The sequence below is a fragment of the Notechis scutatus genome, chromosome 1 (assembly GCF_049901735.1).
Source record: "Notechis scutatus isolate UNSWTSFEM ecotype Mainland chromosome 1, rNotScu1.2, whole genome shotgun sequence".
In the NCBI taxonomy this organism is placed as follows: Eukaryota; Metazoa; Chordata; class Lepidosauria; order Squamata; family Elapidae; genus Notechis; species Notechis scutatus.
Genome location: NC_142009.1, coordinates 45,654,282 through 45,675,420, shown reverse-complemented (window position 1 = coordinate 45,675,420; position 21,139 = coordinate 45,654,282). Strand labels below are relative to the sequence as shown.

Here is a 21,139-nt window from a genome sequence, read left to right as displayed (position 1 = left end):
GCAATTAGCCGATTAAGGGTGCGGTTAGAAGTTACAATATAAGGAAGCATTAGAAGCTGGAAAACTTACTGGCTGTAACTGTGTGCTACTGTAACTGTGTGCTGCTGCGACTAACTGTGATTACTGACTGTAACTGTAACTGAGTGCTGCTGCGACTAACTGTGTCTTGATGTGACTAACTGTGATTGTTTGCTACTGTTTGCTGATTACTGCGTAATTCTACTGAATATCCAGCGTTTGTTTCTCTGGAGAGTGAAACCGGAGGAGGAGAAGATATCTTTATCGGCTGATAAAGATATTGCAAGGACTCTTAACTTGGACTATACTAGTGAGTCTTACTGGATGGAAATACTGTTAATGACTTAATGGACTGAATGACAATGTTTAAACTCTAACTGGATTAAAAACTATTTAAACTACAAACAGTGTTTGTGTTCAGTGTGTGTATACTCTGGGGCCCTTCCGCTCTCGTTTGGTTGCCTGGCTTGACTACTGCTGCAATACTCTTCTAGGGGTTAATTCCTCAAACCCTAACACCTTCCCTCTACTCTTCAGCCTGGCAGTCACTCATCGAAGTAAGTAATTTACAGATTTTGTCACCCACCCATATTTTAAAATAACATGTCTCAAGTAATTTAGCATAAAATATGATAAAACATCTATGAACTATTGGTTGACAGACTTACCACAACTGTAGATTTTAGATCTTTCAAGTCATCTTCTTTTAGCAACCATTCCAATAAGACTGAGACTCCAGCACCTGTCTGTCCCCATAGTTGTAGCAGTTCACAAAGTAAAGAGAATGCCAAATCCAAAGCTAAGGCTGCATTTACTACATGGAAGTCAAGTTCTCCTGAAGGAAATTAAAGACAAATTGTGAACATATGTTATCAGATGTATCTAAATAGTACAGTATAATTACTAAAATGCAAATGCAACAGACATCTATTTATACTGAATCAATGTTAAATCATGGTTTATATCAGGTTATCCATCCTTGGCAACTTTAGGACTTATGGATTTCCATTTTTAGAATTCTAGAGAATTCTGGGAGTTGAAGTTCACAAGTCTTGAAAGTTGACAAGGTTGGATAGCCCTGGCTTATATCATTAACATTTCCATAACATGTTTGGATCCAACTGATAAATGTTTGGCCATCTACTTTGGCTCTTTTTCTTATTTAAAGTCAATCCACACAAATGTTGGTACTGTTTACAATACATCACCTGAATCCTAACTACATAAATACATTTCAGAATGCATGGGTTCAAAATTGCATGATTTATTTATCTATTTAAACTGGGCAATCAATTTTCTTTTTGCACAGATATGTAGCACCACACCACCCCCGGCACTCATTAAATTCCCTGAACCCTTCCGAAAACAGATATTGCCGCCATAGTCCCTCATCACATTAAGAAAAGTGTGGTGTGGTTCTCAAGCTGACAGAAATTGTGTATCTCCCTGCATGCAGCAGTGCTATGTTTGTTTGCATAATCAGTGAGAAAATCCTGGTTGTCAGCTACACAGAAACATAAATTCAAAACAGGTAAAAGAGGAGGGGGAAAGAGTGTTATTAAAATATGTAATAGATTGTTCAGTATAATTAAAAAATGTCTTGCTCATCTGTTTTCAAAATTGTAAAGAGTATGAATTCTAACAATTAGTTAACCTGGAAGATATACTTTGCTTCTTTAACAAGGAATTACATAGAAAGTCTAAGAATATATATTTTATGCTTACTGATTTTATTTGAAGATTATTATTCTTTTAAAGTATTTTAAGTTTCAGAACAAGTGCTTTTTATAGGAATTAAAGTGTTCTGAGTCATCCTTCTTAATCCATTTACTGTACATCTAGCCTCCCACACATGTACTCATTTACAAGAAGGCCTTTAATATGCCACATACAAATATTTTACTTGTACACTACTGTACACAAATATTTTTTTCTCATGAATGTATGAAGAAGTCACTTCCAATTTTACTGGTCATATATAAACATTGAAATACACAATCTGTAGTGTTAAGAATGGGCATTATTAATGAAAACAAAAACATTTTTACAGCAGACTTTGGTCTCATACAAACTTTTTGTTTGTATGAGAAACTAAATTGATTTTAACACAAAGGACAGTGTTGTGTGCTGATATTCTAAATTTAATGCAAATATAAACAAATTAAATTCAATTATGGTAATTTCTCCAAGTCTAGTTATTTGCTCCACTATTAAAGGAAGCCCATTGTATTTGGTATTGAGAGGATGAAATATTTCCTCATTGACATCTGGGGTCAGTAATCTAAGTGGTCTAAGTAGAGTCAACATACAGTTGTGCTGTGATTTTAATAATGCTAGTTGGTGTCTGGAACCCAAGTTCAGGAAAGGAAAATTATTCTTCTACAGCCTTCTCCTACATATAAAGGAAAGTACTCATCTAGTTCTGGTACTGACAAGTATTTAAGACTGTATCCAAGTTGTCTAGAGCAGAATCTTACCAGATTCCAAAGCTAAAACTGATATTTACAATACTTGCACTATTATAGACATCTTAGGCATTTCACCATTTTCATCAACTTGCCTTCCAATGACTGAAGCAGTTTTATGCCTTCCCAAAAATGCTGTCCTCATTATAATAAAGTTTTCTGAGAAGCAATCAGCAACTTAAGTTATTTTCTTGAATGGCCCTGTTACTCAATACACTGAAGTCAGCAGGAATTCCCAGAGGATATGCTAAGGATATTTATCAGTCACCTCTTTTATAACTGTATATAAAACCTGCCTAGTTAGCAGAAGAAGAAAAACATTTCTTGTATGTTTGACTAGCTGTTAAAATATTTATTAAATTTCACTGCAAAGGAATGTCTGCAGATCTTGTTTTTTCAAATTGCTTCCTTCTGAAATCTAGGGTTCATTGAAAGTTACTTTCATTGAGCTGCAGTGGCGCAGTGGTTAGAATGCAGTACTGCAGGCTACTTCTACTGACTGCCAGCTCCCTGTAATTTGCAGATCGAATCTCACCAGACTCAAAGTTGACTCAGCCTTCTATCTTTCCAAGGTCGGTAAAATGACCCAGCTTGTTGGGGGCAATATGCTGACTCTGTAAACTGCTTAGAGAGGGCTGTAAAGCAGTATATAAGTCTAAGCGTTACTGTTATTGCTACATCAGGAGGAAGTACTTTACTATGGTTTGCTAACTCAAAGAAATGTTGGACAACAATGTTTAAAACAAAAAGAACACTGGAAAATATATAGATCAAGAATTTAGTTACCAGTTTGCTTCTTTATCTTTGATGCTACTCTGATCAAAGGTCATTAACAGTTGCAAATTCAAGTTCCAATATTTCATTAATACCATAGCAGTCATAGGGGGAATATATATAGATATGCTCAAGAGCTTTCTATATTCCAACTCAATAGCTTTTTATATCATAAATCAAAAGAGCTGGAAGGGACCCAGTTGGTGATGTTTCAGTCACTTCCACAAAAGCAGAATGTCCTGCCTCTTGAGTAAGCACAAACTTGTAGTAGAAATAAACTTCTGATCTTATAGATAATAGAAGTATTGTTTGTTGTTGTCTCACCTATACCCAAAGTACTCACTGCTGGGTAGTCTTGATAGAAGTATTATTAATATAAGCCTGCAAGTGATAATCAAATTGAGTATGTAAAAATGCCATGATGCAAAGAGCTTTGTGTACATGTTTCTGCACCTAGGTATATAGTAAAACTAATTTAAAACAAAAAAACATGCTGTTCTGAATTACCTTTATTCTTAAAGGCTAGCTTAATAATTCTTAGGTCCTTGGTTAGGTCTTGAATTATTGTTTCCACCAGTCTTAGACTATCAATCTAATTGTAAATTATCTACAAATAAAATATCAATAAAGCAATCAAGGCCAGATTGAAAATTATCAAAAGATTCAAAGAGCAGATTGTGCAAAGAAGCAGAAGAAATAGTCAATCATAAGTGTAGCATGTATAAGACTACAAGCACAAACTGACTACAAGCAAATGTCAGTGCTCCAAGTAATACACCCATAGCAAACAGAACTCCAAGGCAAGCAGGTTTCTCAAAGAACAAGTTTATTGGACGTATTATATTGGCCCAGACTAGTGAAAATCAACTCTAAAGGTTCCCACAGTTTTCACCTAGTTAAAAGTAAAGGTTTTCCCCTCTTTTCCCAAACAATCAGTCACATGGTCCAATCAAAGTGCTCTCCAGTTGCTTGGAAACTTCAGTCCTCTTTTCAGCCACCTGTGGAAATGTCCTTGGTTCTCAGGGGAAACTATTTTGTTTTGGCTACAAAACCCCAGCTATCTGTATTCACCTCTCCATATCCTTCAGCATCATTGTGGCAACACTGAAGCCTCCAAGATGGCCTCAGTCAGGCCAACTTCAGATTTGACAGCAACAATATAACACAGTCACCAGAATCATTCACTGGAAGGACAATGTAAAAACTATCATGTGCCAGGAATGAAAAATTGATGGGAACATACAATATAGTTGAAAAAGAAGTAAAACATGAGCAGGTTTAAAATACTGTGGGGTTTCAGATACAAACTGATAAAAGTCTTAGCTCATAACATACCACATTTAACTAGTTTACAAGAAGAACATGTGGATAACTGATGTTGGAATACCAGTGGATAGAACAAAAGAAGACAAAGAATTGGAAATCACAAAGTAGCAAGATCTCAAAGTCAAAGTTGAAAGATTGTGGCGTAAAATGGTAGCAGTGGTCCCAGGTGGATGCCATGCCAAAAAGCTTGGATGACAGAAAATCTGCACATTGACAAAACTGCCATCTGTCAATTTTAAAAGGCCATTACAAGATTGGGGAAAACTTGATGCATATGAAGGCCAACACCAGCTAAAGAACTGGTAGCTGTGTTTTCACACTACTGAAAATGATAGTAAAACCACTGCTCAATGCTGTCCATATATACAAGCCAAAATATTGCAATTGAGTTTGGACTGGACAAATGTGCCACCCTATTAACGGGGAAATAGTGTAAACTGAAAGAATCCAGATGCCCTATGGAAGAGGCTGCCTCTGTAGGAAAGCTGACCCTTGCATTGGCTGAACACTTCTTTCAGAAGCTGCAGAAAAACATGAAGATAAGTTGGGTGCTGCTGGGTCCTGGAACTAGTTTAGGAGCAGGCAATGTCCTGACAGCTGCCACAGCTTCTTGTGCATTGGTAGCCTCTGAACCAGCCTGAGGCTCCCTTGGGTGCATAAATGGCTGGATTGAGAGTAGACCCAAAGACTGCAGTGACTCAGCAGGATGGGATGGGGAGGAGATGGGGGGACAGTACAGTCAATTCATAAGGACAATGACCATGTGGGGTCTGTAGCAGCTCTAACTTTGAAACAGGTCATAGGTAGTTTGTAGAGTGCATCTTAACTTCACTCACTAAAACAACCAGACATAAGTTGAGGACTACCTGTACTGCAATAAATCCCAATTCTATTTGATCTGAAGGCAGGACAAGAAGTAATGGATGAAACATCATTAGATCCAACCTAGAATAGAGAATGTCAGACTGTGCTCCCTCTAAATCCCAAGAAAGAAATACTCAGACTCCATGGTGTAGAGCAGAATTATTCTTTTACTGGAAGATGATATGGTAGCAACAGAATCAATTCCGAAACTAAAAACTGGCGGGCAAAACACATATACAAAAGGATAGAATTGCTCCCCCCCTCCAAAGATCAAATGATTCTTCCAATTAAAACTTCTGAATAGGATCATGTGGTCATCTCCAGGTGATGATGAGGCTACTGTCAGTGACCTTGACATATTTTGATAAAAGTTCGCAGTTGCGCAGAAAAGAACAGAGGCTAGCGAAGAAATGGAAAGTTAAAGAAAAGAATCCCCCCTCCCCTTCTTAACCCAGCAAAGGAATGCAAAACACCTCCTGCCTTCTTCCCTACCAAGTTTCCCCCCTCCCACCGTTTCATGGCAGCCGAAAGAGAAAATGGCATAACAGCAAAATAAAGAATAGATAGCAGCAAATAAAGAATAGAGAGGGGTGAAGATATCTTGAGGCTGACAGAGAAATTTTCTGACAGTGAGAACAATTAATCAGTTTAATGGCTTGCCTCTAGAACCTGTGGGTGGCCCATCGCTAGAGGCTTTTGAGAAGAGATTGGACAATCATTTGTATGTAATGGTATAGATTTCCTGTTTGAGCAGGGAGTTGTATTATAAGACTTCCAAGGTCCCTTCCAACTCTGTTATTCTGTTCTATGATGTAACATACTTCCAAATAACTACTTATTAGAAAATTCAGGTTCATGGTGGATCAAAAATAACCAAAAATAAATAGAATTGCTGTGAACAGCAACACCGATAGGCCTGAATATTTGGATTGAAAAATACTGCCTCGCAGAAAACTGACACCAGTAGAAAAAGAACTGGATGGAATGAGAGATTTCTTAGCAATTTTAGTCCTAAAATAGGACTTCCTGGAAGGTGATACCATAACATTAACTTTCCTAGATGCAAATGATGCCTCCCAAACACACCACAAATATCAGAAAACAAGCACATAAACACAAAATTTAACTATTAGGCATGCTAAAAATCATTAAATAAGTAACTCTCTAGCTTCTAGATAGTAGGCCCACAATCATCACAAAGCTACAAATGTACAATATAAGGATTGACAATCCATTAATTCCAATATAATTTACAAGTGAAACATCTAATTTTGCAGTCTGTCTGCTCTGTCCCATTATAGCTTGAACTGCTTTGCCAAGAACAGTATACAAGTAGTCATCAACATACAACGATTTGTTTAGTGATCATTCAAAATTATTACAAGTGCTGAAAAAAGACCTGGTCCTTATAACTAGTCCTCACACTATCACATAACCCACATATTCACATGATAGCAATTCAGGTGCTTGGCAACCATCTTCCATTTTCAACTGATTGCAGTGTCCTATGGTCACATGTTTGTGATTTGCAACTATATTTGCTGGTTTCTGGCAAAACCCCCACACACTTGGAAAAAACTGGTTTGCACTTACAACTACAGATTTGCTTAATTACCACCGTGATTCACTTAACGACTATCATAAAAATGGTTGTGAAATCAAGTCTGACTCGACTTACAATCCCAATGACCTACAATGGATATTCTGGTCCCAACTGAAGCTATAAGCCAAAGACTACCTGTAATTTGAACCAAATATTAAATCAGAAATCTTGCTAATATAATTTTTTTGAAATCTCAATATGAATCCAATAATGTATAACATCATGCATAGATAATATTAATTCTGTAAGAGATACATTTATGCAGTCATTTACTATTTTGGAATGTTGAGCCTTTTGAGGCTGTAAAATAGCATTATTAAAATTTTGCTTTGAAAAAATATAAAAGTGGACATCAGTGTTTGCATCTTTAAATCCACTGTATATTTCCTAACAAGGTTTATATAGTAGGTAGGTAGCACCCTTCATTTCTTAATCATGTTTACTTCAAGTAACATGAAGCCAGAAATTCATTTGGCTTGCCTGAATTACATTTCTTACACAAAGTGTTTATGAGGGCATCTGCTTTAGGATAAGGATCTTTTATTTAACCAGCTGTCATTTTTAAGGGATGCTATTTTATTTTTATGCTCTTTAAGTGTGACTAAAAATATCAATGAAGATTTTCCAATCCTTACTTTCATTTGTCCTCAGACTTTCTTATCTGAAGTACTCAACAGAGCTTTTAACACCCCAATGTGTCTTAACCAACTAGCATTAATGGCAAAGTAACTCACAAAGATGTTCCTTCCAATTTGGTTGAGCAGCATCTACTATTAATTCCTCAATAGTTCCTCATGGCAATGAAGGCTTATTTGGACACGGATAAATACAGGTTTACTGCCCATTGGTTAACTTTTGAAATACTCATTGGGGTATTTATGATCTTGATTAGTACTTGTAATCTTAATTACTTTCTTGATTAGGATACTGTTTTCTGCTTGGTTGTTTGTCATCTACATGTCAAAAGAGATAATTATAAAGCTAAGGAAACAAAAAGACCATCATTTTAGCTGCCCACACCCAAATAAATAGGGATCAACACTAGACAATCAGAGTGAAAACAATATCCAATTAAGGAACTCCTAAGGAAAAACTATATCCCCTCTAATTCTGGCAAGGTAAGCTACTATATATAAACAGAAAGCAAAACTCACAGTCATCAGCACTGATGACATTACCTAATGGGGTAATAAAATGTCTACAACCAAACATCCAAGCTCAGAGAACATCAAGAACTCCATAAAAACTTATTTGGTCAAGCTTCTTCAGACATTAGAATCATGCCTTGATAGATTTGACCTATTAATCTGATAACAGTTAAAGAATACAAAAGAAGAGCCATGACTGTCTTTTCAAGTTCTCTAAGTCTTAATCTATACATCTATTTAAATTCCCCTTTTAAATTCTTATTTAGTCTTTAACGTCTATTTGAGCAGAGAGTTTTTACACTTACACACCCTTCGAAGTTCTAGTAAATCACTTGAAGGAAAGATAGGAAAATCTCTGATGTTAGACATAGGCCCTTGAATTCATCACTGCCAACTACAAAGGATGTTATCAAGTCATGAGTTGCAAGTGTGATTTCCATACATCTAGCTAATGCTTTTAAAAAACTAGCAGAAAAAAGCAACTTAATTGCAACAACTTTTTAGTTTATCATAATGTTTCATCCTTGGAGCTGATGCTTGCTTTTAATGTACAGTACTCTTATTCTGAATCACATATCAAAAATGAGCATAGGATCTATTATAACAGCAGGACAAGCTGTTTGCTAAAGTGAAGGAGATTTATGAATTCTCTGTACCACCTTAATTTTTAATACTGTTAAGAACATGCATATTTGCATTTATTGCAGGCATCAACTGACAAAAATATGAATCAAAAACAAGGAGGGGATGGCAATTTGTACAATATTGTCACCAATAAACTCTTCTCTTCTCCTTGCAGCTATACACAAAAAGAACCAACCACTGTCCATGTAATCCATAGGAGCCAGTCTTTAGACACTTCTGAAAGGTCAGGGGAGGGGTGATGGCCTCACATCTGGGAGAAGAATGTTCCAAAGGGCAACAGCAGAGAAGACTCTAATCCTGGATCCTACCAATTTGACTGGCAGAGTCCGCAACTTCAATTTCATGTTAGAAGAAAATGTGCTGTTCATTTTATTGTATGATTTCCCATATGTAATAAATCAGCTTCCTCATATTCATTCAATTCTTCGTGACTTGCTTACCTGATCACATTGCACTTCTCAAATTTTGCTCATTATCATCTTTTCTGTAGTTTTACAAAGAATTCTGCTGAATATATTCCCAAGTTCTTTTAATGAACTGATTGACAAGGAGCAGTAAATGACATGTGAATAGTACACATTCCCTTTTCTTTTTCCTTAATTGGCAGCATTATTACTGTTGTTGTTTTTTTCTCGCTCTTTTTCCCCCCAGACATAAAGTAAAACAAAGAAAGAAAAACAATATCTGTACTTAAAATGATATTTTTCTGTAGCTTCATTATCATGCTAAAATGGAGAATTGGGCCCAGTGGCTAGGCGAGAATATAAGTTTTGTAGCCTATCTCTCTCTCTCCCTTTCTTCTCCCTTTGCAACTACTGCTCTTTGCAAGTGCAAAGGCCTCCAAGAAGTCTTTCATAGTTCAAAGGAAAATTGACTGGAACCGGGCAGAGGAATCTTGTTCCTAAAGGAATCCCTGTGGCACAAAATATTCTTGCCCAATTTCAGATGTTCTGGATGTGACTTTGAAATTCTGGATAAGAGGCTGTGGGCACACAGGAGGCAGTTGGAGGAGAAGGAGGAGATAATAAGGAAGCCACACACACACACACACACACACCAAATGACTCTGGACAGTTTGCAACGATCAAATAAAGGGATTACAATAAAATCAATTAAGTAAGAAATTATTTTATAAATATGATTGGCTGTCTGTGGAGGTGCTCAGTCATCCAGGTCATGGTTGTCCCAAAGGTGCTTTTAAAAAGGGAACTGGACTTTCTTTTTTTAACTTCTCATCCAAGAAGCTTTTTCACTTCTAACTAACTGGTGCGGAATGGAAAGGATTTATACTCTTCACAGTCAGCGTTAACACTCTGAGGGTCCTTGAAACCACCTAGGGTTAATCTGTGTCATATATTCCTGCAAGATATGGAATGACAATATTGCACCATTTGTTGTTCTGCTCTTCTGTTTGATGTGGAAGTACTCCTACTGGATCTTTTTGTGGATTTGATGAAGGGCCAGTTGGAAATTTTTGAGTGCTTCCTTGTGTATGTGGGTTTTTTTTCTTTCTTTCTCTTTTTCTTTCTCCTTGCTGGTAGGCAAATTTACAACCCAATGATGAAAGGTTCTGATTACTCCCAGTTTGGGTTCCAGTGGATGGTGAGAGTCAAAAGGTAAAATGCTGATTGGGGTGTGTGTGTGTCCTGCTTACTTCAATATTGAGACTTCTGTCTTCTTTAATGTGTACTTCACGGGAAGATCAGTCTATTTTCCCTAACCTCCTTCCAAGTTGCCATCCACAGTATTAATGTGTTTAGTGAAGGCTTCCACTTCCAGTGGTTTGACCCAAGCATCATCTATGTATCTCTACCAGTGGGGGGTGGAGTTCCTGTGAAGGAGTTTAGGGCTCTGCTTTCTACTTCTTCCATGTAGAGATTGGCCACAATGGGGGACACCAGTGATCTAATATGCACCGGGTATGACTGGCTGCAACCCAGAAAGAAGAGGAAACTAGCACTTTCACTGAAGTCAGTGTCATAATTATTGATCACTAAAAAATAATTTCTTACCTGTTTTCCTAAATGTATTTTCTTGTGATAGAGCTAGTCTTATAACTCCAACAGCTGTATCCCTGACTATCTGTTCTTCACTCTGCAACAGCTGAACAACACATCTCCAAAGGAACAATGTGTCAGATAGACCTGAGTATTTGTAGAAAGACATGTTAGAGTTGGATTTAAATACATGTTTATAAAGTAAACATATCTTTTAAAACCATTACATATTAAAACTAAACAGACAGATTTTCAGAATACCATGTGTTATTTTCCCTTTGTGACTTTTATTCTAATGGCCATGCATGTCTCAACTGGTTAAAGGCAGGCTTCTATTAAATATATCCCAATACAGGTAATACTTGGGTTACGATGGCAATTGGGGCTGGGATTTCTGTTGAAAAGTGATGCACTTGTAAGTCATGATACCACATGACCTCAACATTTACCAATGGCAATCCAGGAAGTTTCTCTTGCTGTTGTAACCCTAAGACCATGAAAGTCATTAAACAAAAGAGGTGAGAGTCCCAGGAAATGGGCACAGGGCAATAGGTTATTCTATGGGCAAGCTGGCATGGGCAGCATGTGGATGCTGAAAAGTGTGGGCAAGTTTGGGGATGATTGGGTTACTGGGGTTCCTTAGGGAGAAAAAGCAGCATAACTGACTTAATTAGAGCAACTTGCAAGTTTCCCTGCTGGCTTTCCCATCATGGGCTTTTGCTTGTAGGAAGCCAGCATGGAAGTTGCAAGTGGCAATCACATATCTGACATTTGCAGCAATGTCATAACCGTGAGCCTGGTGCTCATGTGCCCAGATCACAAATACTTGAGCTTTACACTTTTGCTGATCACTAGTTCACAGACTGGCTGAAATTCTACTTTCTTCATTGCTTTATTTTTGAACAGTTGCTGAATGAATGATTGTAAGTTGAGGTCTACATGTATTCTAAAATAACATTACTCTAAATCTAGAGTATATGTATAAATTTTGACTGCATATTTATTTATGAATGAATGAATGAATGAAAATGAATGAATGAATGAATGAATAAATAAATAAATAAATAACCCTGGTTTTTACACCAAATCCAAAGAAATCCAAGGAGTGCACCATAAAACAAGAATATCAACAGTACATGAATTAATAAATAACATCAATAATCAAGAATAACCTCATCTCAAACACTTCTTCATCCATCCAGAATGGTATTAGTAGCACCACCAATCATCTCAAGTACATAGTTTCAAATGTCCTTTAGAAGGGTCTGCTTTTTAAAATAATTTCCTAATTATCACAAGTAAAGGCCCAGCTCTTCTGTATGGTGATAAGAATTCTTTTTTTTTTTTTAAACAAATTTTATTAATTTTCAAAGACAATACACGAACAATCAAAACATAAAACATAAAAAACATAAAACATCTTTTCTGAAAGCTGCTTGATCCTGGGTTACATCTCTTCATACAGACACAAATTCAAATTCATGTTCATTTTATATACCATTCCATATCTTATTACCATTTTCCATTTTCTATATAGCTTCTCACCTCTTTTAACTTTCTTAGTTTTATTTTATTTACCTAATCTCAGTTCAGATCATTATGCTTATTATTCTTTGTCTGTTCTATTTCCAGCTATCTATTTATCTTTTCTCTTTAAACAAAATTTCTCCTGTACACTAATTGGAGTATGACGCCTTTATCTCTTTCCCCTAAATTTATAACAGTATAGTAGATAACTTCCATTGGGATTCTGTTTAGTACATTCTAAAGTTACACATTATATTTTAAAAAAAGAAAAATTTATAAGTATGTAATATAATTAAAACAACTATCCATGCCAATTCAAATCTATCATTAATATTCATATACATTTAAATCTTAAACATTTTACACATTACTTTTCAATTGAATATCATACTTTTATGGGAACACTTATACTTTCCATAGTTATTTCCCCCCCATTTCACATCACTTATATTTTAAATCATTGTATCATTAAAATGTTCCCATTTCCTCCTACTTCAATTCTCTCATTTATTTCATTGCCTTCCTTTTATTCACAAAAATTTCACTAAGTTACACTGAATATTTTATCCCATTTTTTGATCACATGTTGTTTCCAATTTTCTAACATTATTTCTAAGTACAAATATAACAATACAATCTTATGTACCTTTGCAGAATCCCTTTTTCAATTAAATTTTACCCATTATCTCTAAATGAATCTTGTTTCTTTACATCTTGCTCCACACCATTGAGGCTTCTCATCCCTTCCTTCCTCCCTTGCTTCTTCTTCTCCCTGCCCTTTTTACCCCCTTGTCTCTCCACCTCCCTTTTCTTCTTCTGTATTCCCCCTTTCTGTTGTTTTCTAACATTATATCCACTTTTCACCTTATTTTTCTCTTTTTTGGTTGTTTTTTTAAATCTAAAAGTCCCCTTTTTCTTTTCCTCCTTCTCCCTTTCTTCCCCAAATAAAGTTACTTGTTCATCAAAGATGGCTTCTTCTTTATCCCAATCATCTTGTTGTGCAGTCAGTTTCTCATAGGTGCAAATTGCCATTTCTAAGAATTGAAAAAGAGTGCCAAGAAAGTCTTTCCCTTCTTGTTCTTCTTCTTCGTATTTATTGAATTCAATTTTCAATTCATCCACAATTGATGCCATTGTAGAAAGAAAAAAAAATTCCAAAACAACCACCCAAGTGTTTTTAGTCCTTCAAAGATAATTTCCAAAAGTCCCAAAGTCACCAAACAGTCCAAATAAGCTGTTTCTTTTAGCACTTTCTTCTTTCTTCCCTTTCTCTTTCTGGGGTTACTGTTTAGTTGCAAAGTTCCAGTTAAAATGTATCTTTTAGAAGTCTTGTTAGTATTTAATGATTCTTTAAAATTCTAGGCAATCTCCTCCTTACTTCCAAATCCTGCTCCAATTCTTTTCCTCTCCTTTCCCACTTATAGCAAAAAATTTTTTTTTAAAATGTTCAGAAATCCTTATTATCCCTTTAACATTTAATAATCCAGCTTACCTATTGATGCCAAAGCGGTTTTTTCCGATTTCTCATGCATTTCTGTTCGCTGTCAACGTTAGGAAGGAGAGTGAAAAAAAAGAACATTCCCTTTTAACTTCCATTCGCCGCTTGTAAATCTCTGGGAACGATGTATCTTTCACAAATTTTAAGTTCCAGGATATCTTCGTTGTTGCTTTGTCCCGATCAGCAAAAAAACTTTCACTTCTTCTTAACTCCTCCTGCACTTTCTTTTCCGGCTGAGCGCTTCTTTGTGACGGCCATTTCTGACCGCCGCTCTACTGCCTTTGGAAAAGGGGGTTTAGCCGGCTAGGGAAGAGAGGTGCGATTTCTCTCGACCCTGCCAGATCACCCGTCTTCACCACCTTCTACGGAGGTGGCTAGCCCTGAAGCCGGATGGCTCAGGGTACTCCAGCGGTGAGCACAGGCAGAAACCGTGCACGATCACGGATTCCTGCCTGCCCCGAAGCGCTGCAAACTGGAACTCCCCGTGACAAGAATTCTTGAAGGAGCTCCTACAGAAAATGTCTGCCTATGAATCTCCTCCCACTGCACCTTGTATGGAATGGGAACCCTTGGAAAACTCATCTTGGGCAAACTATTTGGAGTAAGCAATCCCACAAATAATTACCCTAAATCATGAAGAATTCTAAAAGTGATTACCACAACCTTAAATAATACAGAAGCAGATTAACCCAAGAAGTAAGCACAAATTGTAAGACTATATGGATTTCAGTGTGTGTTTTATTGTTATGTTAGGGTTATGAGAGTGAAAAATAAATAAATTTTGCTTATTTGCTTTGCTTAATTACTTACCCAAGGGAAGCTTCTGATCAGTCAGGAAAAATGGTGTAATGCTCACAAGAATCTCTGCAGCAGCCAATCTCAGATCTGTTTGTTGTTCATCTTCACAGCAATAACTAACTAATTCAAGCCATTGTTTTGTCTCTGACTCCAAGTCCTACAAAACAATTGGTACTGCCATTAAAATGACTGCAATAGATGTCCAAATTCTGCAAAATCAGAACTTTGTGCACTGGACAACTTCTAATACCCAAATTATAGCTGGTAAGAGCCAGCTGGTGTGTTGATTAAAGATTCTCGGCTAGAAAGCATAAAACCATGAATTCTTGGTCCACCTTAAGGATGATTTAAGGTGGTTCACTATCTGTCAGAAAAAGGAAAGGGCAAACCATTTCTGAAATCCTAACCAAGAAAACCGCAGGCAGTCACTAGAAATTACTAATGACTCAAAAGCAATAAAAAAAATTTTTTTTTCAAAAATGCTAAGAGTTTACAACATTTATATTATATTCAAGGAACAAATAGAAGATTACTTCAATATAGAGAGATTACTGTATGCACAGAGATGGAAAGATTCAACACTACCTACTAAGGAGAAATGAATGGGTAAAGTTGACAGATGGAGCTGAAATGGATAAATTGACTTCTTTGATTAGAGAAAAGACATTATATTATCTGATGACTGGAAACCTCTTGTAAACTTTTTGTGCAAAAATGAAAAAAATGAATTTGTGATTTATGGTTTTGATGATTAAATAGGATAGATAATAGACAAAAAGTGTAGTCTGATGTGATTTTAGAGAGAATTTAAAATATATTTGTTCTTATAACTGTTCTGAAGTATATTAATATAAAATATTAAACGCCACTTCTTATATCTTTTTTCTTCCTTTTCTATATTTCTTCAAGTTTTTTATTTTCATGCAATTTTTGCTTTTTATTGCTTTTTTCATTTTCCTTACTTTATATTAGTTTGTGTTAGTGTTTATCTTCTTGTTTAAAAGTATCAATAAATATAAATATACTAGGACATGGTGGGTTTGGGGAACGGGTGCTAGTACTTTGAACGCTGACTAAACATGGAGCTGTCCTTGAAGAGTGTGCAGAAGTTTTAACTGGTTCAAAATGTAGCTATGCGGGCAGTTCGTTAGGCGTGTTCTGCAGTCTGTGCATATTGTGCTTTTGCTCTGTGAGCTGCACTGGCTGCCAGTTTGCTTCCAGGTTCAATTTAATTTGCTAATAATAACCTATAAAGCACTATAAGGAGCAGGTTACTTGAGGGATTGCCTCTCCTCCATTACATCTAATCATCCCATCAGGCCTGGCAGGAGAAGCATGTTGCAGGACCCGCCAGTCAGGAAATTTCATCTGGCAGGAACCAGAAAAAAAGTATTGATAAATAGAAATATCTATTATCTGCCCTGGCAACCATCCCATGGAAAATCATCTCTCCCCCACCCATACACCCTCCCCAATCACCAACACAGGGATCAGATTGGCTCTGACCCTCCTGACTTTTTGCAAAGCCCTGAAGACATGATTTTCTAACAGATATAGGAGAATGTGGAGGCAGTAATTGAACTGATTCGTTTGTTGAATCGGATTAGCTCAGCTGTCAGTTGTATGTATTTATGATTTTTGATATATTTTGATGCATTTGTTTTAAAAGTTATTTATTTAATTCAAAACATTTATATAACTGCCTTTTGTATAATTAATTAAAATATTGTATTGAAATATATATATTGTTTCCAAGCTATCCAGAGTCATGTGCTATACATGAAATGAGCTGCTGTATACATTTGAATAATAAATAAATAATACATAAATAACCAATAATGAATATTCAGTCTTTCCAATTCCATAGATTAAAAAAATAAACCTGTACAAAAAAATCCAAAACCACTTTAGCGTCCATAAAAAAAGAATTATATTAAGCCATATCAGCAATTAAAAATTGACTTGTAAAAGATAAAAGCTAAGATGAACTATTTTCTACAATTCTGTGAAAATTTACACTAGAATAATCCAGAAAACTTCCTCAATGTATTGTTTCTGTGTGTTAGGAATGAATTCCTAATGTCAGGCTGTTTATTCATGAATCAATTAACTTAAATGCTTCAAAAATGTTTGTTTAAAGATTCTACAGAAAGTAATTTTGTATTTATTATGACTGGTTTTTAATCACAGCAAAACTGAACAAATATTTGGTAGATCATTTTCCTTACCTCTTGCCAGTTTTGTATAAGATGTACAAGCAAATTTGAGGCAAATTTAAGGGATATGCTTTGAATTTCAATGCTGTAAAAATAAATGTGAACAGAGATATACCAAATTAAGTCTTTAATAAAAACAGTGTCACAATCAACAGGCAATCTGGCTAAAAATACAGTATTTCATTCTAATTGCTTTAAAAGCATTATCTATTAAATATTTCCAAATATTTAACCCCCAAATTCTCGATCATATGATCACATTTTGGGTAATTGACAACCTGGACACCAGTATTTGTACCTAGTTTTTGGCAAAAATCGCTCATCGAAGACAATGGATGTGCTTAATGACTGATGTGTTTACTTAATGAGAGATGCAAAGAATGGCTATAAAATCAGATGTGGTTACATGGTTTCTTATTTAAAAATTTGGATGGCTTACAACTGTAATTCCAGGCTCAATCATCATTTTAAGTGAAAAACTACCTGTATAAGATTACATTAATATTTTGAAATAATGTTTTCTCTTTCTATATCAAAGTTCATTTTCATTAGGCAGTCTGCAACCAGTAAATATAGATTAACCAAACACAAAAAGACAAGACAGTATACCTGCCAGAAGTATTTGCAATATTCATAATCCAATGCAAGAACTTTCTTGGATTCATCTTTATAGCATCTTCTGTCTTTGCAAGCACATTTCTGAGGTCCATTTTATACAGAGCCTCTAATATCTGTTACAGAAAAAGAATTAGCTACAGGAAATACAGTTCTGAGTCTAATTGGAATATATCACTGGAATTTAATTTGAGAGAGAGAAAAAGAGAATGGCTTATTATGCTCATTAAAAACCCTTCCCTTTTACGACCCTTTAGTCCCTATTCAGGCATAGACCAGCACAAAATTTTATTTTATTTTAAATTCTTATTATATGTAACTTATTTGCACTAAAGAAAAAGGAAAAAAATAGGGTGTCACCTTGCAAAAACATTCAGGATGCTTTTCCTTAACAGCTATCTTAATAAGTGTTTCCTCCAAGCCAGACAGTAGATTCAACAGAATGTTTCCTTTTTCTTCCATCACATGCTTTGCATTCATTTGATTCAACCATAGCAGGATTGTTTCTAAGACCAATAAACGTACTTCACAAAAGTTTGAATGTAGCAGGTATTCAACTGACAAACCTGGTTTCATTGTATTGTTTTTAGTAAGGAAATTCCTATTTGCAAATCTAGGTTCTGCCATCACTGAACACATAGAGGTGAAGAGTCTGGTGATGCTCTGGAGAAACTGAGCAAGTCCCGGGGCTGCAGGAGAATGCTTGATACCCGTTGCTAGTTCAGACTCCAAAATAATAGTGCTAATTTCTCCCCAAAATGTGTTCATATCTGTTTCTGAAATGAAATGAGATAGGGTGGTAGAATAAGAAAGGATATGGAGAATTTCAGGTACAGTTACCACACAAACACTTAAAAGTATGCCTAGCCTATTTAGACACATATCAATCATATGGTCAAAGGGAAGTAACACATCAAATAAATTTAGTCAATGAAATGATTGTGAGCCTTAGTTGGTGTATTCATTGTTCCTATCAGAATGCATCCATCATTGTAAGGAAAGGAAAAGGTTAACATAGTCTGCTTATAAGGCTGCTATATCATTGGCTGTATACAAATAGCAATTGATAATCTTTTAGTTTGGTGTCCTGAATGGGCAGGCATCTGAAAAGTCCTACATCTTGCAATATCTGGTCAGTTGCCGATAAATTTATGAAAGCCAGGATGCTGTAATGCTCAAGGTACTAGAAGATCCAGATCCTAGTCCACCTTTAGTCTCAGAATCTTATTGGATGACTTTAGACAAGTCATCTTATTCAGTTTGCGCCTCGATATCAAGAAGACTGAGAATCTGGAGACTAAACACCTCCACAATCTATGTCAGCAGTGAAGATCTAGTGAAAACAAATTTCTTCCATTACTTAGGATCCCAGTTTCAAAGTGATGGCAGCAGTAATTAATGTACAGGGGTGTACGCAACATGGCTGAGGTGGAAGGAGATCACTGGAATGCTTTATGATAGGCATATACCAATTCACCTAAGATCAAAAGTGTATGTATATAAAATTATGTACTGTATGGCACCAAGTGCTGGCCAACCATCAAAACTGCTGAGTGCTCTTTGCATGCCATGGAGATGTGCATGCTCCATTGGTCATTAGATATTTCTCTACCCAGCCTGGATTCTCCCTTCGACTCACTGGAGAATGTGGTAGGGACACATTTTACAAGCACCACCCCATACTATCGTCTGCACCGCCTAACACTTTAACAATTCAGTCAAGTGGCAGACTCCACAATTGGCCATTATGGTAAAGAATCTCATGAGTTGTAGTCCAAACATATCTGAAGGGGACCATGCTGCCTAAGGCTGACTTAATGTATTCAGACCAAAATTATAGTATCATACATACTTACCTGAAAATACAACCAATTGAACTGAGCAGGATTTACCAAGTTTGATACAACACCGCACAGCACATTGTTATTCTACAGTTTAAACAAACCACATATATATTGCAAAAGTTAAGATTGCAGGGGGAGGGGAAATATAACTAGGAAAAGAAAATGAGCATGTACATGTATATTGTGAAACATAATTATTTAAAGCATGACATTTAAATTCACATAAACAGTATATTCTTTTTTCAAAAGAAAATCCATACGAATGCAAGCCATTTTGTTATCGAAAATTAAGAAGTATTATTCTTAATATAGTATTCTAAAGTTCTTGGAAAAAACTATGATACTAAACAAAGATATTTGTGTCTAGTTATTTTTAGTTGTAAATGAAGCATTTTCTGGGGGGAAAAATACTTTGATCGGCGACCATGTTTTTTATCTATTATCTTTTCTCCTTCAATGAAACACAGAGAAAATTTTAAATTAAAAACAATTAAGCCATTTAGTATAACTCAAGACATGAACTATTTTTCATATCCATCGCAACAGCTGTCTGATCTTTGCACTTTTGATGGGATTACGATATTTCTAGCAAGCATATCACAACATGGAAAGTATCCAGTAATATATGCTTACTAATATATAACTTTCATAACTTGAGTTCCACCAATTACTTTCCAAGAACCTGGGTCCTACTTTGGAAAATGTTTTTTTTCCAAGATGGGGAAAAGAGAGAAGATTAATGCTTCTCTCTCCCCACCCCCAGACACAAACACAAACACACACACACCAATAAAGGAGAATATTTCTGACACACACACACACACTCACAAATAAAGGATAATATTTGTAACTTGGGGTTGAAATAAGGGGTGTTTGGTGCTCTCTAAGCTTGACTGTTTTCTTGCAGACATCTCATTACCCAAACTAGGTAACCAGTAAACAGTATCTGCTTACTTGTCTGAATAAATCTGCCCAATTAATACCAGAGAACAGCAGCTAATATAAAGTAGTATTTTATGTTGGTTCCTAAGGCCAAATCTCTTAGAGGTTGCTAGACTATACTATGAGATCCCCTGAACATTGTAATAGGAAACCAAGGGAAAAATAAAGATTTGATTAAAGACTTTAGAAGCCCTTTGCAATTACAAATCACAAAAAACCCTTTTAAGACTCATGATGTAACAATTGGTTCATTTACACCTAAACCTCCAACTATGCATTCATTAAGAATCAAATGCTGACACTTACAGGAAATTATCACAGCCCTTAATATGCAAGTTGACAAAATTAATAGCATAGTCCTAAATAGGCCAATTATGTCCAAAGTGCTTGCAGTATAAAACAAATTCTTGATAGTAGTGGCAGCAAAATGTTTCAACATCATTGAAGCACTATTAAAATGGGCAGAAAATTTTGAACCTGACAGAACCATTGACTACTCTTAGAGACAAAATAAGAAGCTGAACAATACCACAGTATTTGCTATATTTTCACACAGAAATGAAGATAGTTATAAATAGATGAAATACATAATAATGTCATCTTTTCTTTTAGAGGCCAAGAGTATGTGGGCTCTTTAATAAAATATTGTCCATATCTTTTTCCAGATCTTTTCTTTGGCTAGAGGGATTTTAGTATGACATCAGACAACACAAAACTCCCATTAAAGAAGGAGCTGCAAGACATTCAATTTCCTTTAAAAAGGATCCAAGCCAAAGACATTCCAGACATTGAAAGATGGCAAACAAGATTAGTGTTTAAGTACTATCTCCTCAACTAATGGGACAAATATATAATTTTC

The 21,139-nt window shown here is 35.8% G+C and overlaps 1 protein-coding gene across 2 annotated transcripts in view; it reads right to left on the bottom strand.

Annotated features, from left to right (window-relative positions):
• The window catches only part of THADA (THADA armadillo repeat containing), a 116,855-nt gene that overhangs the window by 5,864 nt on the left and 89,852 nt on the right, over window positions 1-21,139 (bottom strand). For both annotated transcript variants that reach the window (XM_026683399.2, XM_087962937.1), the window contains 6 exons: window positions 17,855-18,270; window positions 17,489-17,610; window positions 16,892-16,964; window positions 14,676-14,820; window positions 10,856-10,987; window positions 687-853 (listed from right to left, as the gene is read on the bottom strand). In XM_026683399.2, the coding sequence (XP_026539184.2) occupies window positions 687-853; window positions 10,856-10,987; window positions 14,676-14,820; window positions 16,892-16,964; window positions 17,489-17,610; window positions 17,855-18,270 (1,055 nt within the window). The remainder of the gene's footprint in view (window positions 1-686; window positions 854-10,855; window positions 10,988-14,675; window positions 14,821-16,891; window positions 16,965-17,488; window positions 17,611-17,854; window positions 18,271-21,139) is intronic.